Source organism: Echinops telfairi, unplaced genomic scaffold (genome assembly GCF_000313985.2).
Source record: "Echinops telfairi isolate 266 unplaced genomic scaffold, ASM31398v2 ScPeMD7_3;HRSCAF=10, whole genome shotgun sequence".
Lineage (NCBI taxonomy): Eukaryota > Metazoa > Chordata > Mammalia > Afrosoricida > Tenrecidae > Echinops > Echinops telfairi.
In genome coordinates this window covers 49,009,537-49,036,880 of record NW_022103899.1, presented here as the reverse complement: position 1 = coordinate 49,036,880, position 27,344 = coordinate 49,009,537, and the positions used below count along the sequence as shown (strand labels likewise).

Here is a 27,344-nt window from a genome sequence, read left to right as displayed (position 1 = left end):
GGGGATGTCTATCTTTTGACGTGGTTTACCATTACCAGGAGAATATGAACATGTTGTATTAAGATACACACGTATAGGTGTGTGTGTCAATTTGTGCTATTTCACCATTGTTTCAGGAATCTATACTCTGGCAGTGCCTGGTCTCTGTGAGGGGTAACAGCAAACACATTTTTGAATGGTCATTCTGTGCCAGACCCCGTTCTAAGTGCCTAATATATCTCGGCCACAGAGTCACCATCAAAACCCTAGGTGGGCATTACTACCACAGTTGTTAGATGAGGACCCGCTGTATGGAAGTAGCTGGCCAAAGCCACATAACTAGTAAGTGATAGAAGTGGTTGGGTCCCATGCACTTTGTGGCCTTTCAGCGATAAAGAGGTACAACAGCGCCAAGGGCGTAATCACACCCTCTAAGGATGGCGTAGGCTAGAAGCATCCCAGGTAACGGCGTTGTTTTCGAACCATCTTGGGTGGGTTTAAGCTCTCAGGTGTGTTCTGAATCTTCTGCAAAAGCCTCCTTTGATATAATAGCTTACCATAAAGGGGACAGCATGTTTGGTAAAGCAGAGGGGAAGCGAAATAGATGAAGCCCTTGGACAAGATGGGTTTGACTTGCTGGCTGCACCAGTGAGCTCAAATGTCAGGACAAGCGCGAGCGGGGCTCAGGATGGGGCAACGTTTCCCTCTGTTGGACCTCGGTGATACGGACACGAGAAAGACAGTGCCGTGGGTGCGGAAAGAAAGGGTTAGTGAGTGGAAGAAGGAATGAAGGGATGAGTCACAGATACCGTCGAGTCCATTCTAACCCATAGCAACCCGACGGACAACAGAGATATTGCCCAGCCCAGTGCCATCTCGAAGTTGCTTTTGTGTTTGAGCCCATTGTCACAGCTGCTGTGTCAATCCATTCTGCAGGCCTTCCTCTTGTTGTTTACACTCTTTTACCACGTATAATGCCCTTTTCCAGAGAGAGCCAAAGAAAAACCAAGGTTTGTAAAGATGCTTTAAAGTTTAATGACTATTGAGTCCCTGACCACCGCATTGAAAGACAGAATTTCTACCCTCTGTACATCAATGGTCACCACTAATTACAAATCATGAATATATGCACAGATAGATATTACTATCACCTGTTATTCTAACACATGGCATGTATGTTATACTATATGAGGGGGGCTTCAAAAAGTTCGTGGAAGAATTCTATTCTTTTAATTCCATTTTACCATGAACATTCTGAAGACCGCGTGTATAGAATAGATGATAGAGTTATAAATATGCATCTAGTCTATCTTGCTTTTACCATCGTCCTATCATTACCTGCTTACACGTGAGATACGAAGCACTCTCCTTCCTTCACGTTTCAAGTAAACCTTCGTTGTGTGACCCCATCGGGATAGCCCAGCATGCGGGCCCTACACTCTGTGGTTGGCCTCTCCCATGTACTGGATCTTTCCTTAAGAAAGACTATCAATCCTAGACCCAATGTGAAGTTAAAAACAAAGCAAAAGAAAAAAATCATTTTTCTAAAAAAAAAAAAAAATCAAATTCTGAGTGCCCAGCATAGCTCTACCTGCTTTTGGTATGGGGCGGAATAAATTTTATAAACGAACGGAAACCACGCAGCATGTCCAGAACGCAGCTTTCTTAGCAGAATTCATTAGCTTCCAGAGGACATGGGACTAATCCAATACAGAGGGGTATCTATACATCTATTATTATTTTTGGTACAGTGACCTCCTTTGCAAAGCAGGGCCCTCATTAATGTAACAGCTGTCTTAATGTGGCTTTAACCTGGTGACTCTTTACATTCCGCATGGTTCTTTAGCTCCCTGGAGACTCATCACGTCCTGCACTCCAGCTATGATCTACAGCCTAACAAATTCCCTCCACCATGTGGACCTCTTAGGGACTCAGCAGGGAAAAGACGAGAGTAGTTAATCACTGATTAAAATGCCAGGGCAAAACCCTTTCGTTTTGAGAAGGACGTGGGAAAACAGTGGCCACGTCCACGCCGTTTGAGTGATCGCCAGAGAGTGTGAGTGAGTTTAATGGAGGGCACCTGGGAAAACTAAACAGCAAACCAAGAAACCCCAAGCCGACACCATTTTTTTCTTTCCACCTAGAGAAAAAATATTTCCAAATACTTCTAAATAGAGATGGTGAGGCAAAAGCTAAAATGATGTGTTTTTCCGCCCCGCCCCACATGAGTTTCACAGTCTAGGACAGTAGCTCTGTTGTGTTTGTCACATTCACATCTCCGTAGGCAGACAAAGGATTGCCATCCACCAGAGATGATTTGGCTAATTTATCTCAGGTGTGTGTTATTAGGCAGATAACTGCCAGCATTCACGTGGTAGCTTTTTGGGGGGATGGGTGGGAAGAAAGCCTTCATGGTGTGCACGGTTTAGTAAATATTCCATATAGGATTGCCCTGAGGGAGGCAAACATCATCCACATTCACCATCAAAACTGTGGAAGACAAGAAAGGACATTGAAGGAGGATCAGATATGTTTTTGTGGGAAAAGGTACTTCATCCTGCTGGGTCTCAATTTTAAAAATGTATATATGTACATATACGGATATATATTTAAGTAAACCAAAGGGCTGGGTGAGAGCTAGTGAATTTTGTCTGGGTCGAGCCACCAGCATAATCTCAGACTAGCTTCAGGAGAGCTGAAACATGGGAGGTGTGTCTATGATATTCTGTGCCTGTGTCTGTGTACACACACACATACTACCCCATGCTTCCCACCTCTGAATGGCAGGGCAGGGATTCTCAGGGCCCGTGAGCATCAGATGTTTGGGATTCTTGGGGAAGCCCAATGGCCATTTAAAGTCACCTCACAGGTTTGTGAAGTAGGGGGACAGTGAAAAGGGGAATACTCTTGACAAGAGAGGTTGACATAGTAGCTGCAACAACGGCTCAAACATAAGAACTTGGGAAGACGGCACAGGCTGGGGGCGGTGTTTCCTTCTGTTGTACAGTAGGCCTTGCCGTGTGTCAGGAACGACTCAATGGCTCCTAATGCTAATAACAGCGGATTTGTATAGTTCAGACGTTCATACAGTATTTGGCCCTGAACTCCAGGAGGACCAAACGTGGTCAACCTGTAGCTCTGGTAGAGTTTGAGTTTGAGATGTGGACAGGTGCAACTGAATAGGCGTGTGTGTGTCCGTTGTCTTCCTGGTTTCTTGTCAGCAAACTGATTCTCCTCACCGACCCTGTCCCTCTCCCCAACCTGTTCTGGACATTCGGAGCGCCAAGGTGAATGACAACAATGACAGGAAGAGTGTATCCTCTTGGGAGTAGGCAGGAGTACCTGCTGGTCTCAAATGCACTTACCAACAGAGCACCGCACTTGCCATTGGAGCATTTGATAGGAGGTAGGCTAGGGTGTGATCACACATTTTTATGCATGTGCTAAGGATCAGGCATTACAATCTCTCCCCATTAAAAAAGTTATGTTTGCAATAATTCATCTGGAATAATGCCGGTGGTTAGATAGCCTTTGAGGACCACACCTTTCCTAGGTATTCTTTTCAGTAATTGGATTGTATTGCTCTATTGCCATAGACAGAATTAGGCTACACGATGGGGCCATTAACACACATGTATAGAATGCACACAGCAGGCATAACAAACTCACCTGCCTGGGGTAGGGGTGGGGGTGGGGGGTTGAAGTTTGCATAAGGCCCAGGTTATTTGTTTACAAATCCGGCAGCCCATGACTGTGGGAAGCCAGTTGACCTGAGCCTTTGTGCAAGCCAGACTGGTTTTCACTTATTTGAGGTGTGATTTGGCACTATCCTCTCTGCTTCTGGGCACAAAAAGAAGCCCTGGTGGCATAGCACATTGATCTGCTAACCTCAAGGGCCACAGTTCAAGTCCACTAGCTGCTCTGAGGGAGGTATATGAGGGCTTGGGGTCTTGTAAAGACTTACAGCCCTAGCATCACACAGGGTCAGTTCTACTCTGTCCTGTAGGGTCCTTCTGAGTTGGAAATTGACTTGAAGGCAGTACGTTTTGAGGGGCACAAAGAACCTTGGCTTGGGGCCACACAGCCAGGGAAACAAGGCAAGGCTGTTCAGAGAGAGAGGTATGGGTGTGAGATTTTACTTCACAGCCACAATTTATTGAGCACTGAATATTTTTTAGGTGTTCTTTTTCAGCACTTGGGTTTGTATTGTCTTCTCCTATCGTCCTATCAGCCTCGTGAGTAAACATTCTATTTCTCCCACTTAGCAGATGAGTAAACACAGGTCCCCAGCTACAGGGGGTTTCAGAAAAAGCTGTGGAGAGATGAAATGGAAAGATAACGGAGCTTTCCTGTGAACGTATGGATGCCCCCTGCCATTAGGCAAATTGTTTACAGTCACAAATGTAGTGATTAGAGATGCTGGGACTCAATTATTATCTCGGTCCAGACCAAGATGTGCATTGCGCTGCACCCATGTGAATAAAGCATCTCTGCACGGATGTTGGAAGGAGCCCAGGTGGTGCCAAGGGCTGGCCATCAGGCTCCTAAAGCTCAGCGATTCAACCCCATGAGCCACTTCGTAGGAGAAAGATGAGGCAGTCTGTTGATTCAATGGCAGTGAGATCTGTAGTTGGTTCTCTTGACTGTATCTTTTCATGAACGTTCCCCAATGGATATTACTAGGAATGCGAGAAAATGGGTTTCATGTTTTACTCACGAGGAGGAAAATATATGGAAATCTTTTCCTCCTTTTGAAATGCATTCTCTGTCCTTACTAGTGATCATGCTGTTCTGGGGAATTTTCAACCAATTGAAATGCTGCCTGGAAAACAAAGCATGGTGTTGCTATTGCTACTCTTCTCCCAACCAAAATAAGTATCCACTCCCTATCACCAATGAGTCACGACGCCCTCCACCAATATTCGATGAACGAATTGCACACGTACACACACACACTCACACGTGCCATTCAGGGTATTTACTCATTGATTGTCAGGAATTAGGGAGAGGGCATTGAGAGGATTTCCCAGACCCATTTTTCTGAGTACCCAGGCGACATCCTGCAGTTACATCTGACATGATAGCAAGCAGCCCAGTCTTGTTCTGCATGGCCAGTGCAGGTATTTCAAGTAACTATGATGACCAGGGCACTTTTTGCCCCATTAAAAATGGAAGCACATCTTTCAAGAATTTCAAAACATCAGGAAGAGAAGTGCCGCGTCCCACTTTGCAACTTCAGTCTGTTTTCTGTGTAGTATTTCTCTCAGCAGGCTCAGCCGGTCCTGCAAGAATAGAAAACTGGCAATGGTGTGGTGATTCAATGGCATGATGATTAAAACACCCAACTCAACCATGAGCTACAGGCATGCTGGTTCTGAGTCAGTACCACTTCTTGCAGGAAGGGCCCTACCCAATGGTTTAGCGCCAGTTTAAACAGCTTCTAAGTTCCTTGCTTGGAAACATGCTGAAACTTTGTGCAGAATGTTTGTTCTCAAAGGAAAGCTTTGCTTTCTAACGATTTCTCTTCACTTGCTAAGCCCACTCTAGATAGACTTCCTGAAGGTCTTTTAACGTTCATCGCTATCACTGGAAAACGACAAGCAAAAAACCAAACACCTCTTATTCCTGGTCCTTTTGGCTTCTGTGTTTGGAAGGTGTTTGTAGAAAGTGGTGATGTTCCTCCTTATTGCTAATTTGTGCAGAGGGAACAATTTTAAGAGACGATTTTTTTTTTTTTTTTAATCATAACAAAAATTACAGCCTAGAAAACCCCATGGGGTCATTACATTACGTTCCACTCTGTGGGTGTGCAGTTCTGTGGGGTTTGAAAGATGCAGCGTCATGCATCTAGCTTCACGGCATCACACGGAATCATTTTGCTGCCCTAAAAAAGCCCCCTGGGAGCCAAAAAGGTTTTGATGAACAAAATCAGGCTCGTAGGTGGCATTAGAATGAGCCATGAATCAACAGGAGGCTGAGATGGAAGGTTTCATGAGCCTAGCCACCACCTGGGTCGATCCAGCTTGGCTGATTTATCTAAAGATTGCAGAAGGAAGTTGGCCCGGCATGATGAGCAACAGCCTGTGACGATGGCAGAAGGGCAAGCTTCTGAGGTCTTGTCAAAGGTCAGACCATTTGAATCACAGTTGCAGTGAAGAGGTGGGATGAGCAAAGCTCACCTGAGAATGCTTGGAAATTCAGCTCTGCTCCAAATTCAGCTCTGGAGGTGTCCTGCACATCTCTTGGTCTGGAGAGATGTGGAGGCTCATCTCACCTGAGCCAGATGGACCCCATCAGTCTCGTGATTTTGCAATTAAAATCACGACCACCCTGTGTGGTACAGTCTTGGACACTCGGGCATGAACACAGCCCTAGTTTCTCATGCCTAGCTGCCCCAGACCAGCACAGGCTGTCACAAGTATTCCTCTCAAAATGATTTTCTCACCTCAGTGCCTCTGGGCGTCAGGTTAACCAGGATCTTAGACCTTCAGTGAGACAGTGCAACTGACACAGACATGAAATTGAGTGCTATTCTGAGTTCTATTATCCCAGGTGGCAATTTATTGAGTTAAGTAAGATTCTAATTCAATTATGTATCAACATGGGAAAATATTGACTTTCCTTCTTTTCCTGTTGGAAAGTTAAGGAGTCTGAAATGTTAATATTTGGGGGGAGTTAAGCAGCTTCCCTGACCAGTATCTTGCAACAATGGCTGGAGAAGACAGAAACACTATCTCAGACAAATGGTTGGATTAATAGCGACTGTTGAAGTAGATACCTTGGAGAAGTATTTGTGAAATGGGGCGGTCGGCTCCAGAAAGGAGAAATCCCTCACTTCTCTTCTTCTGAAATGGTTTAACATAAATAAATGGCAATGAAATTGCCTAGTTGTTAACATTACTTTATAAGGAAATCAGATTTTATCTTATTGCTTTTGGCTGCCGTTGAATTGACCCCTGCCTCAAGGCACAAGGAAATACTGCCTTGTCCTGTGCCAGTCACATGCTTTATTGTGGACCAGACTGTTGTCATCCAAAGGTTCTCATTACTGATTTTTGGCAGTAGATCTGCAGGCCTTTAATCTTAGTCCATCCTCGTCTGGAAGATCGCTGAAACCCGTTCAGCATAAAACCAACCCACAAGTCTTCACTGGTGGTTGAGCATGAGGTGTATCCACTAGGATTCAAACCTGGGCCTCAAGCATGGGAAGTGAGAATTCTACCGCTGAAGCATCCTTGTCTTATTATCCTCTCCGGTACACGCTGTTCTCAGTCTCAGTGGTTTCCTGGACCAAGCATCTTCCCATTTTATGTGGTCTTCTCTGTCTGGAATGATTCCCCTTTGAGATCATACCCAATCCTTAAACATGAACTGCGACTCTGTTTCTAGGCTGAAGTTTCCCTAATCCGTTGTATCTGCAAACATGATGCTTCTATATCTAATGAGCATTATTGAGACTCCTTGACCAAACCATGAACGCCATGAGGCCAGGATGGCATCGTCTTGCTCACTCCCTTTGTCCAGACCTTAGCATCTACACAAGGTACTTGGAAACCTCTTCTTGACTTGAACAAGGCTGGAAGCCTTTATCCCTTTATCCCTCTAGCCCCAAACACAGGGCTTTCTCATTACATTTCCAAGGAGCTTTCGATATAGAAGTAAGAAGATCTTTCATCGCTAGAAACCTCTCATTTGGGGCAAACCCTATGTGTGCCCATTGGCAAAAATCACTCTTGAGTTCCAAGTTTAGCCTCTGAGATGTGGATTGAGATATGGGTAAGATCCTGAGATGTGGATGAGATAGGGGTAAGTTCACGAAGTCCATCAATGGCTTTATATCCATTTCTTCATGATTTAGATTTCCAGGTGTCTTTCCCCCCAATAGTTTTATTTAATTAAAATTTACATCTACATTTCCATAGTTCATAGCCCAGACGAGTTGTATGTACACCATCACAATCAGTTCCAGTGTACCCTCCCTCCCACATTCATCATTTGTTTCAGTTCCCCTCAACCTCCTTTTTCCAACAAGCCATTACATCAATTATTGTCTCTATCCATCCGCCCCTTCTGTGCTTCATATGCTGAGAAACATACCCAAGGATCCCCCCCTCAAAAAAAAAAAAAAGAATGAAAGAAAAGACCACTGGCAATATTCAAATAAGCCAAAGAGGAAATCTCTGTTTAAAAACAAGCGAGAACTATTTAAACCTAGAACAAATCCAGAACGGGTCAAGAGGGAGATCTGCTGGCCAGGTCCCCTATTCTACCACAGTTCCATCCACCCAAGTCGTTTCCTATCATCTGTCTCATAGTAAGGTTATTCACATTCCCTCACTTTGGTCAGGGGGTGTCTGCCAGAGGCTGGATATCCGCCTAGGTATCTGGCCGAGGGCTTTGGGGCTCCCACCGTCCAGTTGCATTTCTCGGTGATATCGTCCCTTCTCCTCACCCACTCATGCAAGATGTAGCAGGTTTTGACCTCCTTGAGAGCATTTTACCAAATCCCCTGAGGTTGCCCTGCCTGTCGCTGGGGAGCACAGTGGTTGGCAGAGCGTCGATGCTTAAAGAGGTTACTCTGAAAGGAAGAAAGAAAAATTGGAAAGGGGGCTCTTCCTAAGGAAAACCCCGCATTTCCTTCACCCTCCCCTCGTGGGCGTGGATCCCCAATAACTTCATTGCTATGCTTCACGCTTGACATGAACGGGCGAGGTGACGCCCCTAACCCTCCTGTTCTCTTGATAGGGCTGTCCTGGGGTGACGCCCGTCACAGAAATGTAGAGCGAGAAGGATAGACACAGAAAAGGCAAGGCTTAGTGTAACCGGTGAGGCCAGATTTAGGGCATGTCCCGTGTGGGGGCCAAGAGGTCCCGTGGGTGCTCCTGAGATCTGCGATGCAGAAAGGTGAGTGGCTAGTGACGGTGGTAGCTGGGCGGTTCCTAGCCCCCGTTGCCTGTAGTCACCCCAAGTTTCCTGGGGGAAGGGAAGCGGGAACAACTGCAGGATGACAGAGGACCTTTGAAGCCTCTCCACTGACCCTGAAATTGAACTCTCCTTCCCCCCTGACAATACTCCTCAACGACACAGAAATGGAGGGCTGCTGCATTCCTGGGCCCTGTCAGTGAGGGGCCTTTAATCTGTTTTAGCATGAAAAATTCATTAAGAACGTCCTATTTTTTCATCAGTGAAATCCTCAAATTTTAAATTAAATCCATAGGTCTGGTTTAGCAACCGCCGTGCAAGATGGAGGAAGCAAGCTGGGGCCAATCAACTAATGGCTTTCAACCACCTCATTCCGGGGGGATTCCCCCCCACTGCCATGCCGACGCTGCCGACGTACCAGCTGTCGGAGACCTCCTACCAGCCCACGTCTATTCCACAAGGTACAGCGGAAGGGAGCCAGGGAGGTGACAATGGGCACGCCCTGCCCCTTTAGATCGAAACCTCCCGAGCGGCCGACCGACGCCCGCCGAGACCACGGGCCTGTCCTGGACGGACCTGCCGCCTCTCAGAGCCATCGCTGACTCTGTGACCTAGCCGAGCCTCTGCGGAGCAATGCGGCCGTCGTCATTCTTGTGCACGACTTGAAAGCAAGCAAGGCAAGCAGCGTTTCTGCACACTCACCTGCGCCTTGCTTTGCTTTCATTTCCACCCAAATCAATGGAAGTTCTCAGACTCGGGCTGTCCGTGACAGTCAAAGAGAACCTTCCCTTGGGTCCACTGGCCAGCACACAGAGGGGACTGGGCGGACGGGACGTTACAAAGCCAGATCCCGTGGGCTCACGAACGATCGAACTCCAGGTATTGGAGCCAGGCGCTGACCATGCCTGTCGAAGCTCTTTGCCCGGGCATTCGCTAAGAGAGTTGAGACTTGGCATTGCTTATGTGGGTTCGAGTCACCCTGACAGCCATTAGGCCTGCTCGTGTGATGGCTGCATCCAGGTTCAGGTGGGCTGGACAGGGCATGATAGAAACCGCAGCGTCGTGTATTCGTGCGGGGGTCGGCGAGGGGATGTGGTTGGGGATTGGCGTTTGGGCCGAGCACCGCTGGGCTGGGCTTGCCTTAGACCAGGCGCCACCGAGGGCTGGTTGATGGTGCGCTTGCGCGCCGAGTTTTCTTGCGGGCCTCCCAGGACCGCCCTGGCTGACCATCTCCTTCCTTTCAGCCGTGTCGGACCCCAGCAGCACCGTCCACCGACCTCAGCCACTTCCTCCGAGCACTGTTCACCAAAGCACTCTTCCGTCCAACCCGGAGGGCAGCTCGGCCTACTGCCTCCCCAGCACCAGGCATGGATTTTCCAGCTATCCAGACAGCTTTGTACCTCTGTCTGGGCCCTCCAACCCCATGAACCCCGCCATTGGCAATGGCCTTTCACCTCAGGTCAGTCCCGTGTTTCCAGACAGACGATTTGCTGTATACCAGAACCCAACACTCAATTCCCCGAGGCGCTCGGATAATGAATTGCCAAATTTAAACCATAATGTATTCTTTATACAAGCCACATGATTTCAGTTTTCTAGTTTCCTTTCTCTCCACCCTTCCTACTGGCTGCCTCCAAAGTCATAGTTTAGGCTTAAAAGCTGAGGGAATTTACAAAAAAAAAAGGAGGGGGGTGGACCATGGGGCCTTTGTGTTTATGCGCCGTTGTCAAGGCGTTGATCATGTGTTGTTTTCTCCACTCCGAGATCTGGGCTCTGGTTAGGAATCTCACAGGCGTGGTTATGTGGTTGTTTTTCATTTTGTCTTTTAATGATGTTTGGTCAGCTGAGGGGCTTGTGAGCAGAAGACCCTGGTCACAAAACACCAAAGATTCGACAAAACGCTCAAGAGAGCGGGAACCAGTGAGTGGCGTGCGGGGGCCCTTGTCCCAGCCGCTAGCTGCCAAGCGCAGGAATAAATGAGTTATAAACGCGTAAATTAGGAGAAGTGCTGCTCTTGGGGACTATGGAAAAATATTTGAATGTCGTAATTGTTTGTTTAATTTGCATTGGGCTATGAGCTCTTTTCCTCGGGAGAGCGTATTAATAAATGGCCTTGATTGCGTGTCAGAGGGCTGGTGAAATGTCCTACATGTGGCATCTGTCGCAGGGTGACATTATTAGCAGTTGTTTAAATACAGAGCCCTTGATTTTATTAGGGAGCCCATGCCCAGGTGGTGAGGAAGGCTGCCTGCGGAATTTGGAGAAATGTCACAAAGGGGTTGCAATCTATAATTACAATCAGGAGTGTCTTCGGGGCCCAGAGTGAGAGTTTTAACAGCTTTATCTTTCTCCAGCCCCTTCTCCCCTCGTGGTGGCTGGAAAAACAGAGAGCCGCTCAGGATGACACAGATGAAAAGTGAAAAGACAATTATACTCAATTACACACTAATCACCGACTATCACCGCCGCCTAAACACCAAGAGGGCATTCTAATAGGCAGAAAATGAGATTTTAATGGCACAAAGGGTGGCCAAAAAACCGCACTCTTGTATCTTTGCCTCCTCTGTCTTCTTCCACTCGGGGTCTGCCTCTCCGGAGTGGGGTTCGGAGGCTCTGCACCACGGTGATAACTCCGAGAAGCTGACAAGTTCAAAGCCTGTTGGAGTTGAAAAGGCTGGCTAGCCAAGGCAATGAAATAAACATTTCTGCCTCAAGGCAAACGTTCAGAAACTCCCCTTCCTATTTTTTGCCCCCACTCTCCCCCGTAACAGTAAATGTAATTAAGTCTCCTAGGTTCTCGGAGCACATCCAAGGATGAAAAACTAAATATAAAAAAAGAAGTGGCTTTCAACCTCACTTGAGAAAAATCACAACGTGAAAACTGAACGTTCTCCCTCCCGGACTTTCACGCCCGCGGAGTTCCACAGTGCTGGCATTTGCGGGCATGATTTTGCGTGAAGATGGGGAGCTGAGATGGTCTCAGTGCATCTCGAAAGGCTCGGCTTCATGGCGTATAAGCCGCCGTCACGCGTTGGAAGTAACATCAGAAGGCGCTATCGCAGCGGTGTTGAATAAGTTCGCTTAGGCCGAGGGGAAGGCATTTTCAATGTCCATGGTTTGGTTGAAAGTTTTAATAGAACACCCTGCCCCTGTTTCTGTGAAGTAGAGAACTGGGGTTTCTTTGGCCTTCCTTAGGGCCTTACAATACTTCCTCCTAATAAAAATGGCAATACCAGCCGGCATTAGGTAGGTACATGGGCCAGTGTCTTGTATAATATGTAGAGAATAAGAAGTGTATTTTATTGGGTTGCGTAAGTATTCTGTACATGGAATGGGCTAGATCTTAATCTTGAAACTGTTAATCCTTGATTCCAGGAGCCTGGCTGGGATTTCAGGGTTGGCGGTAGGGTGGGAATCATTCCAATCTCGGGCAATGGAAAATTCCACAGGTGATTTTCCCTGTTTACTATTGCCCTGCCATGCTAGGCTGGTGCCTTGCCACACGGCTGCTAGCCAGCACCTTCTGTCTTTCTACCATGCCTGTCTGCCTCCAGTCAGCCCAAGAAATGCGTGTTTTCTTCTCAGAGCATCCCCAGTGAGTTAGGAAAGAACACAGACTGCGAGGTTTTGCCCAATTTCCTCAGGCACAGCTGGAAAACGAAAGGCAACAGGTCAGTCAGTGTCTTGCCAACCAGATCGACACAACAGTGGAGTAGGAGCCAGGGGGTGGGGGTGGGTGGATGTTGGGCCCCCCCCTCTGCTGCTGCCTTTGAGATTGTTCCCTTCTGAGTAATGCCTCTATCGAAACCACAGGGACCTCCTCTCGCTTAGCTGGTGTTCTTAAAGCGAACGTCCAGAGAAGTGGGAAGAAATGAGTTCGTGTCCAACAGCATGGTTCAGCTATGAGGACAGAAGTAGTGCCAGAGTGCCCCTTTGAGTCAAGGATGGCCAGGCTTGGTGTCACGTGCTTTGGGCATGTTGTCAGGAGAGACCAGTGTCCGGAAAAGGACATCACGCTCCGTAAAGTGCAGGGGCAGCGAACAAGGGGAAGGCCCTTGACAACATGGACTGATACAGGGGCTGCCACCATGGGCTCACCCGTAAGGCCAGCTGGGAGGATGGCAGTCACAGGGCTGGGACGTCATTCGTTCTGTGGTACGTAGGGTCACCAGGAGTTAGAACCCACCTGGTGGCACCTAGCAGCAAGGAAAACCGACCGTCTAGTCGCTGAGAAGGGCTTCTTATGGATGGATGGCATCACTAAGTGCCAAAAAGGGAACGGAACTTAAGATTAGGATTCCCTGGGTGCACCAGAAATTAAAGTCAGCAGGTCCAGGCCACTCAAAGGCACCTTGAAAGAAAGTCCTACCTATTGACATCCAACAGCCCACGGCCTTTGTTCTATTCTGATGCCCGTGGGGTATCAACTTGGCAGCAACTCTTTTGTTTCTTCTTCTTATTCCTTTCCCATAAATCTTAAGGTGACTATTTCTTCTCTTCTTTTTTTTACTTCCACGTCTACCTCCTCTCCCTCTATCCAGCCCTCTAACATGCAGAGGTGTCACCTGAGACCCAAAGGGACAGTGGCCCGAAGGTCACGGAGCTGATGAGTGGAAGGATTGGGACTAGATCCTGGGGCCTCGGCTCCTAGCCACGTCATCCATCTAGCACATCGAAGAAGAACCGGGTTCAGGGGGGAAGCAACAACAGAGCCAGGAAGTTTTCCTTATATTTAAAAATGATTTAATACTCACTTTCTAAACTTTGGGGCCAAGGTTAATTTACACGCTTTTTGCTAAGCCGAAGGAGCCCTGGACGGAGCCCTGGCAGCATAGTGGGTTATATGTTAGGCTGGTAACCTCAGCGTCAGCAGTTTGAAACCACTCCTTGCTCTGTCTGGGCTGGGAGTGGATGGACAGGGGAAGATGAAGCTTTCCACGCCCATAAAGATTTACCGTTCAGACACCCACAGGGACCCTTCTACTCTGTCCTAGAGGGTGGCTAAAGGTCAGACTTGATCGCCGTGAGGTCTTTGAAGGAGCCCAGGTGGTGGTGTCAGGTAAGCAGTGGCCTGCTAACATCAAGTTCGGCAGTTCGATCCCACAATCTGCTTCTTGGGAGAAGGACTAAGGTTGTTTGCCCCCATCAAGATTTACCGCCTCAGATACCCACAGGGGCAAGTCCACTCTTTCCAACACTCTGAGTTGGAAAAGGCTAGGTGGCAGTGAGTTTTTGTCTTTGTTTGCTTACTGGCCATTAAGGAACTTTGCTGGCACAACAGATTCATCAGTGAACTCCCAACCCCAAAGTGGGTTTGAACCCACCAGCTACCCCACGGGGCAAGCACTGGCAACATGTTTGCATATTGCTTCTTAACACTTTCTGGGGCGTTCTGTTTATTTCAGAACATGGTGGAGATGGCTGTTTATCTAATTGTATCTTGCCCTTTCTTTACCTTCACCTTTCCACATCGACCTTTCCTCATTGTTCATTTTAGACGGAATAAAATCTAAAGTGTCTTGAGATGCGTTATCTTTTTTTTGCCAACACTTCTGTCAGTTTTTATTGTGGATGCCTTTGGTGGAAGCTACATAACACGTTAACAAAGTGCTTTTCGCGCGATGTGTTTCCTCCTGTCATTGAATTTGACGGGTTGCTTGCCTTTCAAATGTAGAAGCCACGAGCTGTCAAGGATACGGACTGCCGTCGAATGACACTGCTTGATGTTGTTGCTGTTGTCAAGGAACGACTAGATAGCATCAGAGTAGGTGGGCTGTTGTCTGCAGACTTTAGTTGGTTTTTGTCTGAGGTCTAGAACATGCCTTCTTCCTCCAGCCCCGATCCTTTTAAGGCTCAGGATCAGACCACAAGCCAAATGCTTTCTTAGCTGCTCCGCCCTCCTCTTGGGGATGGTCTCCGCTCTGTGAATAATTACAGAAGTCTACCCCTGCCCAGCAGGTCAGATTCGTGGACTCATGGATTGACACGCACCACGTTAGAACCGGACATTTGAAATGTCAGGATAATGACCCAAACCTTCAGACGTTTTGGTCTTCTTTGTCTTCACGTGGCCCAAAGGGTCGATGCACTACTTTGCCATTGGCAAGTGACCGCATCACCACTCTCTCTTGGGCCTGAACCCTGTTTGACTGAGGGGAAGATCGAAGTTGGTCAGTGGTTGAGCTAAGGAGCAAATCACTCTCTCTTCCAGGAGTCCTTGATCCCGTGAGGAACACAAATGATACGTGTGACCTGCAGGTCCTGAGCTTTCCCGGGGCCCTGGCATGGCTATCCACCTGGTTTTCCTGAGGCGTGTCGGGCGGCTTCTCAAGTGAGGTCCTGGTTTTCACATTCCCTCCAGGGCTGGTTCTTTGAGGGAACTGGAGGCCAGATTCCCAGTGAAGCGCGAGAGGGTGGCAGACGGGGCACCCTGCATTGTCTACTGTCTCTGAGGAGCTCTGATGGTCTGAACTTCATACATAATTTCTAGGAATTAGGGCTTATTATGGATGATAGAACACCTTCTAGCAAGGGTTTCCCCTTGTAGCGAGTGCCACTGGGGGAAGTTCTCTCATCGCCCTTCCCTACCAAGACGAAGGAGCAATGGTTCTCAACCTGTGGGTCACAACCCCTTTGGGGGGTGTCGAACGACCCTTTCACAGGGGTCGCCTGATTCATAACAGTAGCAAAATGACAGTTGTGAAGTAGCAATGAAAATCATTTATGGTTGAGGGGTTATCACAACATGAGGAACTGTATTAAAGGGTCGCAGCATTAGGAAGGTTGAGAACGGCTGCTCTGGTGGCATAGTGGTTACCAGTTGGGCTGTGAACCACAAGGTCAGCAGTTTGAAGCCACCGCCACTCTTCTCTCGAGAAAGACAGGGCCTTTTAGTTCCATGAAGAGTTACCAGCCTCGGAAACCCACAGGGGCCGTTCTGCCTTGTCCCTTAGGGTCACTATGAGCAGGCATCACCCAGATGGCAGTGAGTGAGTGATGTCCCCAGCATCTTCCTGCGTGTACCTGAGGGGAAAGGGCACGCTGGCCAAGGAAAGACGACCACATGCTCAAGACGTGAGGCTAATTAACATTCGGTCCATGTTCTCATTAACTCTCCTTTATAAGAAATAAAACCCCTCACTGCCCCTCCACCCCCCTCCCCCAAAACACACAGAGTACAGTGCCCCCAAACGAGGGGTAATGGAATGAATGCCCTTTTCAGTCATTTCATGACCCATCCCCACCGTACTTCTGTAAATGCCACTGTCCTTGGGAGACAGATTCTAATGATCTCTGGAGCGAAATCCAGGATCAGAGTCTTACGTGGCTTCTCGGCGCATGTCTGCTGCTGTGTAGTGTATTAAAGCTGGCCAAGCCGGCTGCGTTTAAGGTTCATCAACCATGGCAAATGATTCTTCAAATGTTTTGGGTTCGGTAAAACCAAAAACACATTTTGCCAAGCACTTTTCCTCCTTAATTTTTCAAACTGTGTATTTTAAGGAAAATTTGAGCCATATGGTTTGGATTCATTTACTCTTCTATCATTGACATTTCTCCCCCCCTCCTATGGAGTCATTTGATACCAAGAAGCTCTGTAAGCCTTTACTGTGTTCCTTTCGAGCCGTTTCCTCCTTCGAAAAGAGGAAGTCCTATTTGCAACCTCAACGGCCATAAATTTTGAGAACGCTCTCAATTCAGCGATACTTAAAAATCCATTTGGCATAAATCTGGGTTATTATGAACACATTTTTAGGTTTCGGGCAGATGGGTAGGTTTGGGTTTCTGGTTTATGAGTGAAACCAATGACAAAATTAAAAAAATAGGCTTATGCTCCTGCCCTCCCCCCCCCCCCAAAAGAGGGAAGTTTTATATTAGAGAACTTTTAACTGGTATTAATAAGTCTCTCATGGTCCAAAGCTGTACTTTGAAACCCCTTTTCCTATTGTATCCAGGTCTTGGGCAAGAGGTAATTGGATAAGTGGCACACCTGTCTTATTTCGTGGATAATCAACTAAGGGAAACAGAAATTCTCATAAAGATTTGTTGGCCCAGCGCTGAGCCCCTCAAGAACAAAGAGGTGGTCTTCAGATCTCATCAGGATTAAGGACGATTCCTCTCTTAGGTCTGGTGGCGTCACCACCATCTTGTGGCGCCCGCATCGCCTTGTTGAAGGATGGACACACACCTCCCTGAGGCACATGCCTGAAGCCATCAGGCCCGTTCTTGCAGTCTTACTCCCATTTCCCAAAAGAAAACCTTTCACACTCCCACCCATCCCGTGGCTTTTAAAGAATCATCTGAAAATGGAGATTATTAGTGTGTAATGTATGTAAATTGCATATTTGGTGTCAGCTACGCCTGTTAGTCTGCCGCTCCATTTCATGCATATATGTATTAGACTATCGTGGTTCCATTTCCAATTAGACTTCTTTGGACAAACATTTGTTAATCCCGAAACTTATTAGGGAGAGGCATTTAGGCGTTGATATGTGGACACCAACCCCCAAGACGGTTTTTGATTTTACTTGTCAGTTGTGGACCACAGTGTTAGCAACGATCGCAAGCTGGTGGGTCTTCGCCCCCTGGAGGTCTGGAGGCTTCCCAGGGCTTGGCCGGCTGCGTAGCTGGGGCCTAGTCATGGAGAAGGATGGTGCTGGACACGCTTGTTTGGGGTTAGGAGAGGGAGGACATGTTTTCGACTGTGGCACGGTAGCTCCTTGACCTTCTCTTGTTGTGTGGACACCTTAAAAGTAGCAAGGTTGACCCCTGTGCCTGGACGAGCTTTGGTGTCAGGAGAACTGTTGGTTTCTGGGCATCGGGGCACTCATTGTGAAGTGACTGGATGACTAGCCTTGCTTGATAGGCTACTTGTTTTGCCCATGACCCACACAGGTGACAAGTCCTGTGCCCGCAGCCTGCCTTTTTCATGGCTGAGAACCAGATGAGCAGGTGGGCTGCCACCCAGCCATTTCCCAATGGGGACACAGCCTTCCTTCCCCGTACGCTGCTCAGAAATTCATCTATGTAAGAAAGACGAGTGAGTTTGATTCAAGAGATTGGTTGAGGGTCAGACAAAACTTGGACAAAGAGGCAGGCGGAACAACAGTGGTTGCTTCGCAGACGCTCGAGCATCTTTCTAGACAGTTCCTAAAACCGTGCCCAGGACACTAGCGGGGCTGCCAGAGCGTCCCAGGTTTGCAAAGGCTGCAGGCTGTTTATGGTCTCCAAGGAGCCCATGCCAGCCGCACGAGGATCGCCATAGGCCATGCGCAGGTTTCCATTGTGCCACGTGAGGCGGTGGAGATGACCCGGGGCTCCGTGGTGAAGACATCGCTGTTAATCCACTTGTTGAGTCTGTGTAGGCTGTCACTGACCTGGCGCCTTTGTTTGTTCTCCGCAGACTGGGGCTGCTACTCCTACGCCCCTGCCTTATGTCAGCTCTGCCAGTAGCCCCGTGAGTCAGGTACAGATCTGGAGAACTCTGAGAGAAGCAGCCAGTTGGCCAACATCTCTTTTCTTAACCAAAAAATAAAGTGGGGAGGGAGCAACAGCCAGGGATTGGCTCTTATATCATGCCCCTGAAATAAGCCACAAGAAAATCTTTCCTGGGAAATTAAATGTGTGTGTGTGTGTGTGTGTGTGTGTGTGTGTGTGTGTGTTGAGTTGATTTAAACAGAAACCCATCAGCTGTGTTCTCCTCTATGTTAGGCAAATCAACTGCAACAACCCCATGGTTTGTTTTTTTTTTTTTCAACCCCATGGTTTTGAGGCCCATTTGAAATCCCTCTAGCCATTGAGGAGAAGGGAAAAAAAAATGAGTATGATTGCTTAGACTCTAACAAAGCGAGTGGGATAAAAGTTTTCCTTTGTAGTAGTGATACACAACAAAGTTGGGCTGGATTCTAGTGCAGGGCCAGTGGTCTGAATCAACCCTTTATATGTGGTTGGAATGCAATGTAAAGCTTTTAATTTATTACTGCGTTTGCGAAATGGCAGTATCTAGAGAAATCTGAATACTTGCATATTTATTCAATTAGGGGTTGAATGGGAATGTAGGCTTTGTGCTGTGCAGCCACAGAAGCCTGGATCCCGTCATTAGTGGTGTACTATTTTTGCTGTTGCTCTTTGTTTGTTTGTTTGTTTCTCCCAAAAGAATCTGTCCCTGCGAAAGGGTTTGGGTTTCACCAGAGGCCCATGTTGTTCAATGTGCAGGCGAACATTGGAAAACGTGGCTTGGCATTTAACTAGGACTCAGTCGCCCTGCGTTTCTGGGTGTGGTGCTTACATTGGCCCCACGGATGGGTAGGAAGGATGGGATCTGGAAACCTCCTGAAGACGGGGCCTTTTGTAGTCTACCCCCCCACCCCCCCAAGGCAGTGTTACTAGAGTGTAGGGAGGATTGAAGTTACTAGATTCAGCTGTGTAGAGCTTCTCAGGGCTGAATGAACAAAGGGAGTAGACGCTATTTCAAGAAGTAAAGATCCTAAGTAGATGTTGTTTCAAGAAGTAAAGATCTCCACTTGTAGGAAACTAGGTCTTCAAACCGGTTTAGTTCAGTTTGAACCCTCTGCTAAGAGTATGAATTTCCGCCCCAGATATACTGAATTGCAATTTCAGTTTTAACAAGACCCCAGGTGCGTCTTGTGTCCACCTCTTAGGATAGGGATCTTGGCGCTTTTGTTGGAAATATAGATTTTTGAGCCCATATCTATGCATGGAAATGTGGACTCCTGCCAGGCAGTTGAACGGGAATATGCCCATTCAAAGTCCTGTCCAAGATACTGTTGTCTCCTCTGGGCAGTTTGTATTAAAATAGTTCCTCACATGCTTGCATCGACCCTGAGATTTGAACACCGTCTGTAGGGCTGACTCACTTATTTGTACAGCTCCAAGGGAGACTTATTGGCCGACGTCAACAATGTTCACGATCTTTCTGACAGAATGATCCTAGCCTCTGTCGATGCTGAGTTCCTGTTCTTGTAGCTTAGTACACACTCCAGTGTAGTCTACTGCAATAATTTCTTTCTTCCACTATGAGTTTCTGGGTTGTCTGAAACCAAAATCTCATTGCCATTATGTTCATTTCAACTCACCGTGACCTCGTAGCTTATAGGGCAGAGTTGCTTCCTATAGGCTTTCAGGGCGGTGACCTTTCAGAAATAGACTCACCTGGCCTTTCTTCTGAGGTACTTCACACAAAACAGAACAACACCCTGCCCCCCAACACCAGATCCACTGCCACAGAACTGATTCAGACACATCGTGATCCTACTTAGGGTTTCTAAGCCTTTGTACATCTGTATGGAAGCAGGCCGTCATAGTGCTCCTATGGAGTGGCTAGTGGGTTTGAATCACCAACCTTGTTGTTAGAAACCCCATCCTTACCCACACAGCATCAGTTTGGGTGGATTTAGACTGCCAGCTCTTCTGGTGGCAGACAAGCACTTAGCTCCTTGTGTCACCCTGGGACTCCTGAGGGAATGCTGCTAGGTCATAGCATCTTTGAACACCCAGAACAATGAAGGTGGTTCTTCAAAGTGGGCACCTGGGGACAGTGGTTGGAAGAGTGGTGGAAACAGTGGACAAACTATTCTGAAGGAAAATTTTAGGAAGTCGTAGAAACGACAGCTCTTCATCTTTCAGAATCACCACGTACATTTGCCTATGAAAGGCCCCCTCATACCTTGCATTGCGGGCACAGATTTAACTGTAACGCCGCGTTTCTGGTCTTGGATCCTGCAGCCCTTTTATGTGCTGCCACGTGACCAGTCTTCAGGAACACTTCTTAGGAATGCTGAATAAAAGGATGTGTGAACGGAGGACCTTAGATTGGAATTTGTCCATTTCCAGAATGGCTCCTTTGATCTTTCCCTGTGCATGTTTCTTCTCCTTTGTTTTTTCTTGCAACTCTTCGTCTAGACTTTCATTTTTCTTTTGCCTTCTCTATCATAGAGTTCTATGATATTGTGTGTTGTTTGACAGACACTCGAGCAAACCCATCTTAGCTACTATCCTAGCTCCATTTCCAAGCCCACTGGGTGCTTCTGATCCCATGACATTGCCAGCCAGAGGAAAGAACGCCGTTCTCTTGTTGTCACATCTCCTAAAATTGTTTGAGCATTTACATCCCCGTGTTATTTTCCACCAGCACAGACCACCGACTCGGTGTAGGAATTTAGCAGGAAAAGGGTTATCACAAACAAAAGACTAACAAAAAACAAACAAGCAAGAGGCTATGTATCAACTCTTTACTCATGTCTAGGCAAGGCAGATAAGAAAGCCATGAAAGGGAAGTTCCGAAGGTTTCTGGGATCAGCCGCACCGTGGTTCTTACTGATCCACTGCAGAAGCCATGGGTCAAAATCAGTACGCACCAACCTCTCACTGGCTATGTGTCTTCAGGGTAGGTTGCTTAAACTATCTTGTTTCTGTTTCATTCAGCTTAGGAAATTGAAATACCCTCTTAAGACGATGGTAGAACAGCTCTGACTAAACATTTGCTGGTTTCAACTACTTTTACCTGTGATTGCTCTTTGATGCAGTGATCATAAGACTATTCCAAATAGGGCTTTCATTATCATTGATGTAAAGATGACCCAATGCCTATTTTTGTCTGACCCTGACAAAGAAAACAAACCAATAAACGTGGAAACAGCGGCATCCGAGCAAAGGTAGCTCAAGGGTCGGTGGATGGGCGTTACATTGAAGTGTTCCCCCTTGAGAGTCTCAGGAACCCAGGACTTGGATTGATGTTTGGCCAGAAGGCAGGGACCAGCCTGTGCCTGCTCAGGTAGTCCTGGAGTCTGTGGATGGTACAAGAAGTGAAGCACTCAACCACTCACCAAAAGCTTGGTGGTTCAGGTCCCCCCAACAGTGCCTGATCGTCCTGGTAACCTGCTTCCAAAAGATCGCACAGCCTTGCACACCCCATGGAGTGCAGTTCTATTTTGGACACGAGGGGCCGCCATGAGTTGGAATTGACTCAATGATAACTGGTTAAGATAAAACCCAAACCCCAAACTCACTGCCATTGTGTCGATGTTGACTCATGGCGACCCTATAGGACAGGGTAGAACTGTCCCTGTAAGTTTCTGAGATTGTCACTGTTTACAAGAGCAGAAAACCCCATCTTTTTCCTGCAGGGCATCTGGTGGTTTCGAACGGCTGACCTCATGGATTGCAGCCCAGGGTGTAACCACGATGCCACCAGGGCTGGTTAAGAGAGCCCCAGAAATACAATGGGATGGAATCAGTTTGTCTAAGTCATCCAGCTCAGGCGCATATGCCAACCCACTGCTGCAAAACGCAGAGCACTGGGAGTGGGGAGGGCTGTCCAGCAGGTTGTTTGGTTCTGTAAGCTATCATGTCCACAGGGCACATTTCTCAGCTGCCCTGTCCATGCTCCCTGCTTCCACAGTCCCTAGTGTCGCTGTGAGTTGCACTAGACACCGGGGACATGCTGTTTGCCTCAAAGCAAGGGGACAGGGTGTACAGAGAGCTTACGTGGAGATGCTTTTATCTATACCAGCAGAGGATACAGGCCGCCAGAACACCAGGTACAAGAGAAGCCCAGGGCGCAATCGCAGTGATTGGCACGGGGCCATTTTGTCAAGGTCAGCTGGGGTTGGTGAATCATCATACGTCGAAGGACTGGAATACTTGGCTTTGATGTGGACCTTGGACCTTGAAGGCTTACAGACAGTGAATGGCCTGTAAAATGGGAGATGTAACCACTGCTTAATTTATACTAAGAACATAAATTGTAGATAAGGGAGAGATACTTGTAGCTAAGGGGGGAATAGGTACAGATGTACAAATGTGCTTGACACAATGGATGGATGGATGGACTGTGATAAGAGTTGTACCAGCCCCCAATAAAATGATTTGAAAAAAAAAAGAGTTTACCTTAGTGATACAGTGGCTTCTGGAGGACAGGAAGGTTCTGAAAGAATGTCTTCTTAGATGCCCTGGATTTGAGAGTTATATTGACCCTATTAGATAGGGTAGAACTGCCACGGTGGGGGGGGGGGGGTGTGGGTACGTGTGTTCAGAGACTGTAATTCTTTATCAGAGTAGAAAGTCTCATCTTTCTCATGAGGAGTGGCTGGCGGTTTAGAACTATTGCCCTTGTAGCTAGCAGCCCCGCATTTCAACCCACTGTGCCAGCACAGAAGAATAGGCGTGGTGGCAGTAAGTACAAGTTTCCCGGCTTCTTGAATGAATACTTACTGTGTTTTACCAAGCCTGTGAAACAGAGAGCAGAAAGCCCATCTCTAGAGTGTCTCCGTCGTAGACGTTTGCAAGGCCATCTTCTGCTGCTTCCTCAGGACTGACAAGAGTTGTTTGCTGTGACACCTACTCACTCAGAGTGTGCTGGTTCAAATCCACCATCTGCTCTGTGGACGAAAGATGCGGCAGTCTGTTTCCATAACATTCCTGCTGCCATTCGGTTGGTTCTGACTCCGAGTGACTCCAGGGGGCATTGTAGAAGGGCTCCTGAGGATTTCTGAGATGGTGGTATGTTATGGGAGCAGACAGCTTCATCGTTCTCCCAAGGAGCCTGGGCCACCTTACAGGGCAGTTCTTCTCTCTTCTGTAGGGAGACTAGAGTTGGAATGGACCAGCTGCCTCCACATTTACACGTGGTGAAGTGGTTGTGTGTTGCGCTGCCAACCACAAGGCCAGCAGTTTAAAATCTCCAGCCGTTGCCCTGGAGAGAGAGGAAACCCACAGGGCCGGTTCTACCCTGCCTCTCGGGTCACGGTGAGTCAGTATTGACTTGCTGATGGTGAGTTTGGTTTAGTTTGGTATTCCGTCTTATGGATGTGCCTTCCCTCCGAAGAGGAGCAGTATAGGGAAGCCTTATGCTTCCCCCGCATCTACAGTCAGAGTCTTCCGATATCGATCTTGGGGTTAGAAATATTTGCCTTCACCACACAGGGTTTGGAAAAAAGAAGAAATTTCTTCATTGAGCAGGGCAACTTTGTCTGCAGGCCTGGTTTCAGAGTAGATCTGCCCAGGGGGGCTCCCCTCACTGTAATCTTATGGAGACAGATCTCCAGACCTTTTCTCTGCATAGCCCCTGGTGGATTCAAAGCTCTGACCTTGATTTAACCATTGCACCACCTCTGCTCCTGTCCTCTCCCCCAGTAGGCTGGACAGTCTGCCCCCCTGCATTTTGGAGGGTATTGGACAGAGGAGTGAGTGCCGATCATTCTGCTTAGAGAAGCCAGAATTGAAGCTAGTTTCTTGCTATACTGGCTTGTCATAAACTGTGAGTTACAGAGGGAGCTGTGTAGGTCAGTCAGGCTCAGCAAGGTCTGCTTTTGCGCATGCCTGTTAGGATGATTTCCCACGTCTGGCATTTTCTTGGGTGTAAGTGTAGTTTATGGACAATTAGAAATAACATTGTAAACCTCATCCCACTGAAGGATCGTGGGATGCGCAAGCATGAAGCTGTTCCCTTTCCATCTTTGGAATCCTAGGTCCCGAAGGGTCAACGACTATTTCCCAAATGTGTCCTGAAGTGGTCAGGAAATTAAACCAAGGTCTAGGCTTGATTTTCCACAGTCATGTTTTCAGACCGGTTATCCTGGAGCAGGGGTAGGTTTGGACATTCAGAGGTCTGCTGTGAGGGCCAGCCGGTCCCTGAAACGAAGAGCGAGCGTTAACAGAAGGGAATGCCATTCCCGCCAGAGAGGGTTGGAGACTCTCAGTGGGAAGTGATGAATGGGGGGGATCTGACCCACATGTGTTTTACATTAGAATGGACCACTGCCCTGACATCATTAGGAGCATTTGTCAAGATTCCCTGGACAGAACTTCTGTAAATTACATGCTGAAAATGTGTCAGGGTCAGATAAGAGGATATCATTAACTCCCTCAAGTTTACTGAGGGCTCTGTCTGTCCAGCTTAGTAGGCTGACGGACCAACTGTTTTCCTTGAGCATTTTATTATATTTTTCATTCACAGAGGGAAAAAGAAAATATGTATACTTCCCCTCCACCCCATCCCTGCTCCCTGAAATCCCACATGTTCTTTTCTCATAAATCATACTAATTGCAGACATGGTCACCAAGCATATTAAATGAGGCATGCGTAAATGAATTAAAACACATGAGAATTTTATTGTGCCCATGGTAGGTCTAAGGGAGCCACATACCCACAGTCATAGATGGCATGTTTCATTGAGGCACATTGGGCTTTTTATTGATCGGATTGATTGTATTGATAATAGGCATAGTGTGATTGCTCATCATTGACTAGGAACAAAACCATATAGACCGCAAAAAAAAAAAAAAAAAAAAAAAAAAAAAACCATATAGACCGCAGGCCAAGGGGAAGACTCCTAAAAGTTCATTAGCTTTTAATTCTATTTTTCCCCATGAACTTCTATAAGTTTATATAGTTTATATAAACTTCTATAAGTTTATATATATATGACTATATTATATGTGACATATATTTATATATCCTATTTCAAACCCTAATGACAGTCATTCTTTGGCTAGATTTATTTATTTTTATCATTGCTTCCATAAGGATGTTGCTCTCAACTGAAAACCAAAACTCTATCAGGAAAAAGATATTCTTGAAAAATGACCAAAAAATAAAACGTTACTTTTGTGATGGGTTATAGGACATGAGGTGAAACTATGTCTGTATCACTGAGTGATGGAGCTGGCCCGCCATCCCCTCTGCACATGAAACTCGGTCATGTCGGGCGTAGACTCTCACCTGCCTCACACTCCTGCTCTTCCATCATACTTTAAGCATAGCTCCTTGTAAAATGTGAACCAAGGAGTAAAATGGAAAAGAAGGCTAGATTTAGCGGGGCTCTTGTACCATACCCTGCTTCTGCAAGAGTCAGCAGTGGGTGAGAAGGTGGAGTTACGTATCCTGGCTTAAGAGAAACTTCTGCCCTCAGGCAACGGCCCCACTGACAGCTTTCACATAGACAGGGCCAAGCATCTAATTATCTAGATGCTAATGAACTGCAGGATAATTCCTAAGGCATTTGAGTCCTTGCTGTTTAAATTTAGGTTCTGCAGCCTTGAAGATGCAGACACTGAAATTCAACCACTTGGTTATTCCAGAAATGCCCATGTTGGCAAAAGCACATTTGAATAAGCATTTGAATATTTTTGTTTGGTTCTGGGAATAAAGTATACCTAAATTTTTTTAAAACCTTCATAGGAGGGGGCTTCAAAAAGTTTACCGGAAAATGATGTTACCAGTTTTCCAATTTTGAAGCCATCTTGGATTGGAAGCAAATGGCTATTGCAGTTGACAGGTGCCACGAGTAGGTTCTAACTTACAGCAACCTGCAGACCAAGGACCAAACACCGCCATTCCTCCCACTCACTGCTCTGTGTGAACCCACGGTGGTCGCAGCCATACCAGCCGTCGACGGTATGCTGTTGACATCTTCCTCTTGTTGCGAACTCTCTACTTTACCAAGCATCATGTCTTTCTCCATGGACTTCTTGATAACGTGTCCACAGTGACATGAGACAAAATCCCAGGAGCCTCATGTTTGGGGGAGCACTCTGGCTATAGTTCTTTGACGATAAATGTCTCCATTCTGACAGTCCATGGTACTTGAATATTCAGTGTTCTTTACTGATACCTTCATTCAAAGTCACCAATTCTTTGGTCTTCTTTTCTCATTGTCCAACTTTCCCATGTATATGAGGTGGTTCAAAGGCCATCACTTAGGGCAAGCCCACCATTGTTCTCCGCCTGTAGTCCAGCTTCTCTGACTATATGCTCAGTGTATAGATTGATACACACCTTCCCTGATTTTAAACGATGCAATGCTCCCTCATTCTATCCAAACCACTGGCTCTTGGTCTATGTACAGATTTTGTGTGAGTACAATTCAGTGCTCTGGAATTCCCACTCTGCAAAGTTATCCATCATTTGTCATGGTTTCCCCCTGGTAAATGCCTTTATGTACATAACCAATAAAACACAAATGAATGTCTTTCTGCTATTCTCTACTTTCAGCTAGGATTCATTTGACATAAGTCACAGAACCTCTTGTCCCAATGTCCTTATCTGAATTCTGCTTGAATTGCGAGCAGTGCTCTGTTCATGTGCTGCTGCAGCTGTCTTTGAATTAGTGTCAGCAAAAATTTACTGCTGTGTGGTATCAATGATAATGTTCTATAGTTTCCATATCCTATCCGATTACCGTTCATATCACTGATACGATATGATATATTGCTCTTCTAGTCAGTAGGTGATGCAGCTGTCTTCTACATTTCTTGGAACAGGTGAGTGAGTGCTTCCAGCATTGAATTTGTTTGTTGAAACATTTCAGTGGACTTTCAGTCAATTCCTGAAGCTGCTTTCTCCCCACAATTTTTTTTGTGGACCAATGCCTTCAGAGCAGCTTGGATGTCTTCCTTCAGTAGCATTGATTCTTTTTTTTTTTTTT

At 46.9% G+C, this 27,344-nt stretch overlaps 1 protein-coding gene across 2 annotated transcripts in view; it reads left to right on the top strand.

The window, feature by feature from the left end:
* PAX3 (paired box 3) overlaps positions 1-27,344 on the top strand; it is a 112,621-nt gene that overhangs the window by 74,706 nt on the left and 10,571 nt on the right. For both annotated transcript variants that reach the window (XM_004701637.3, XM_004701636.3), the window contains exons 6-7: positions 9,197-9,362; positions 10,146-10,360. In XM_004701637.3, coding sequence (XP_004701694.1) covers positions 9,197-9,362; positions 10,146-10,360 — 381 coding nt within the window. The remainder of the gene's footprint in view (positions 1-9,196; positions 9,363-10,145; positions 10,361-27,344) is intronic.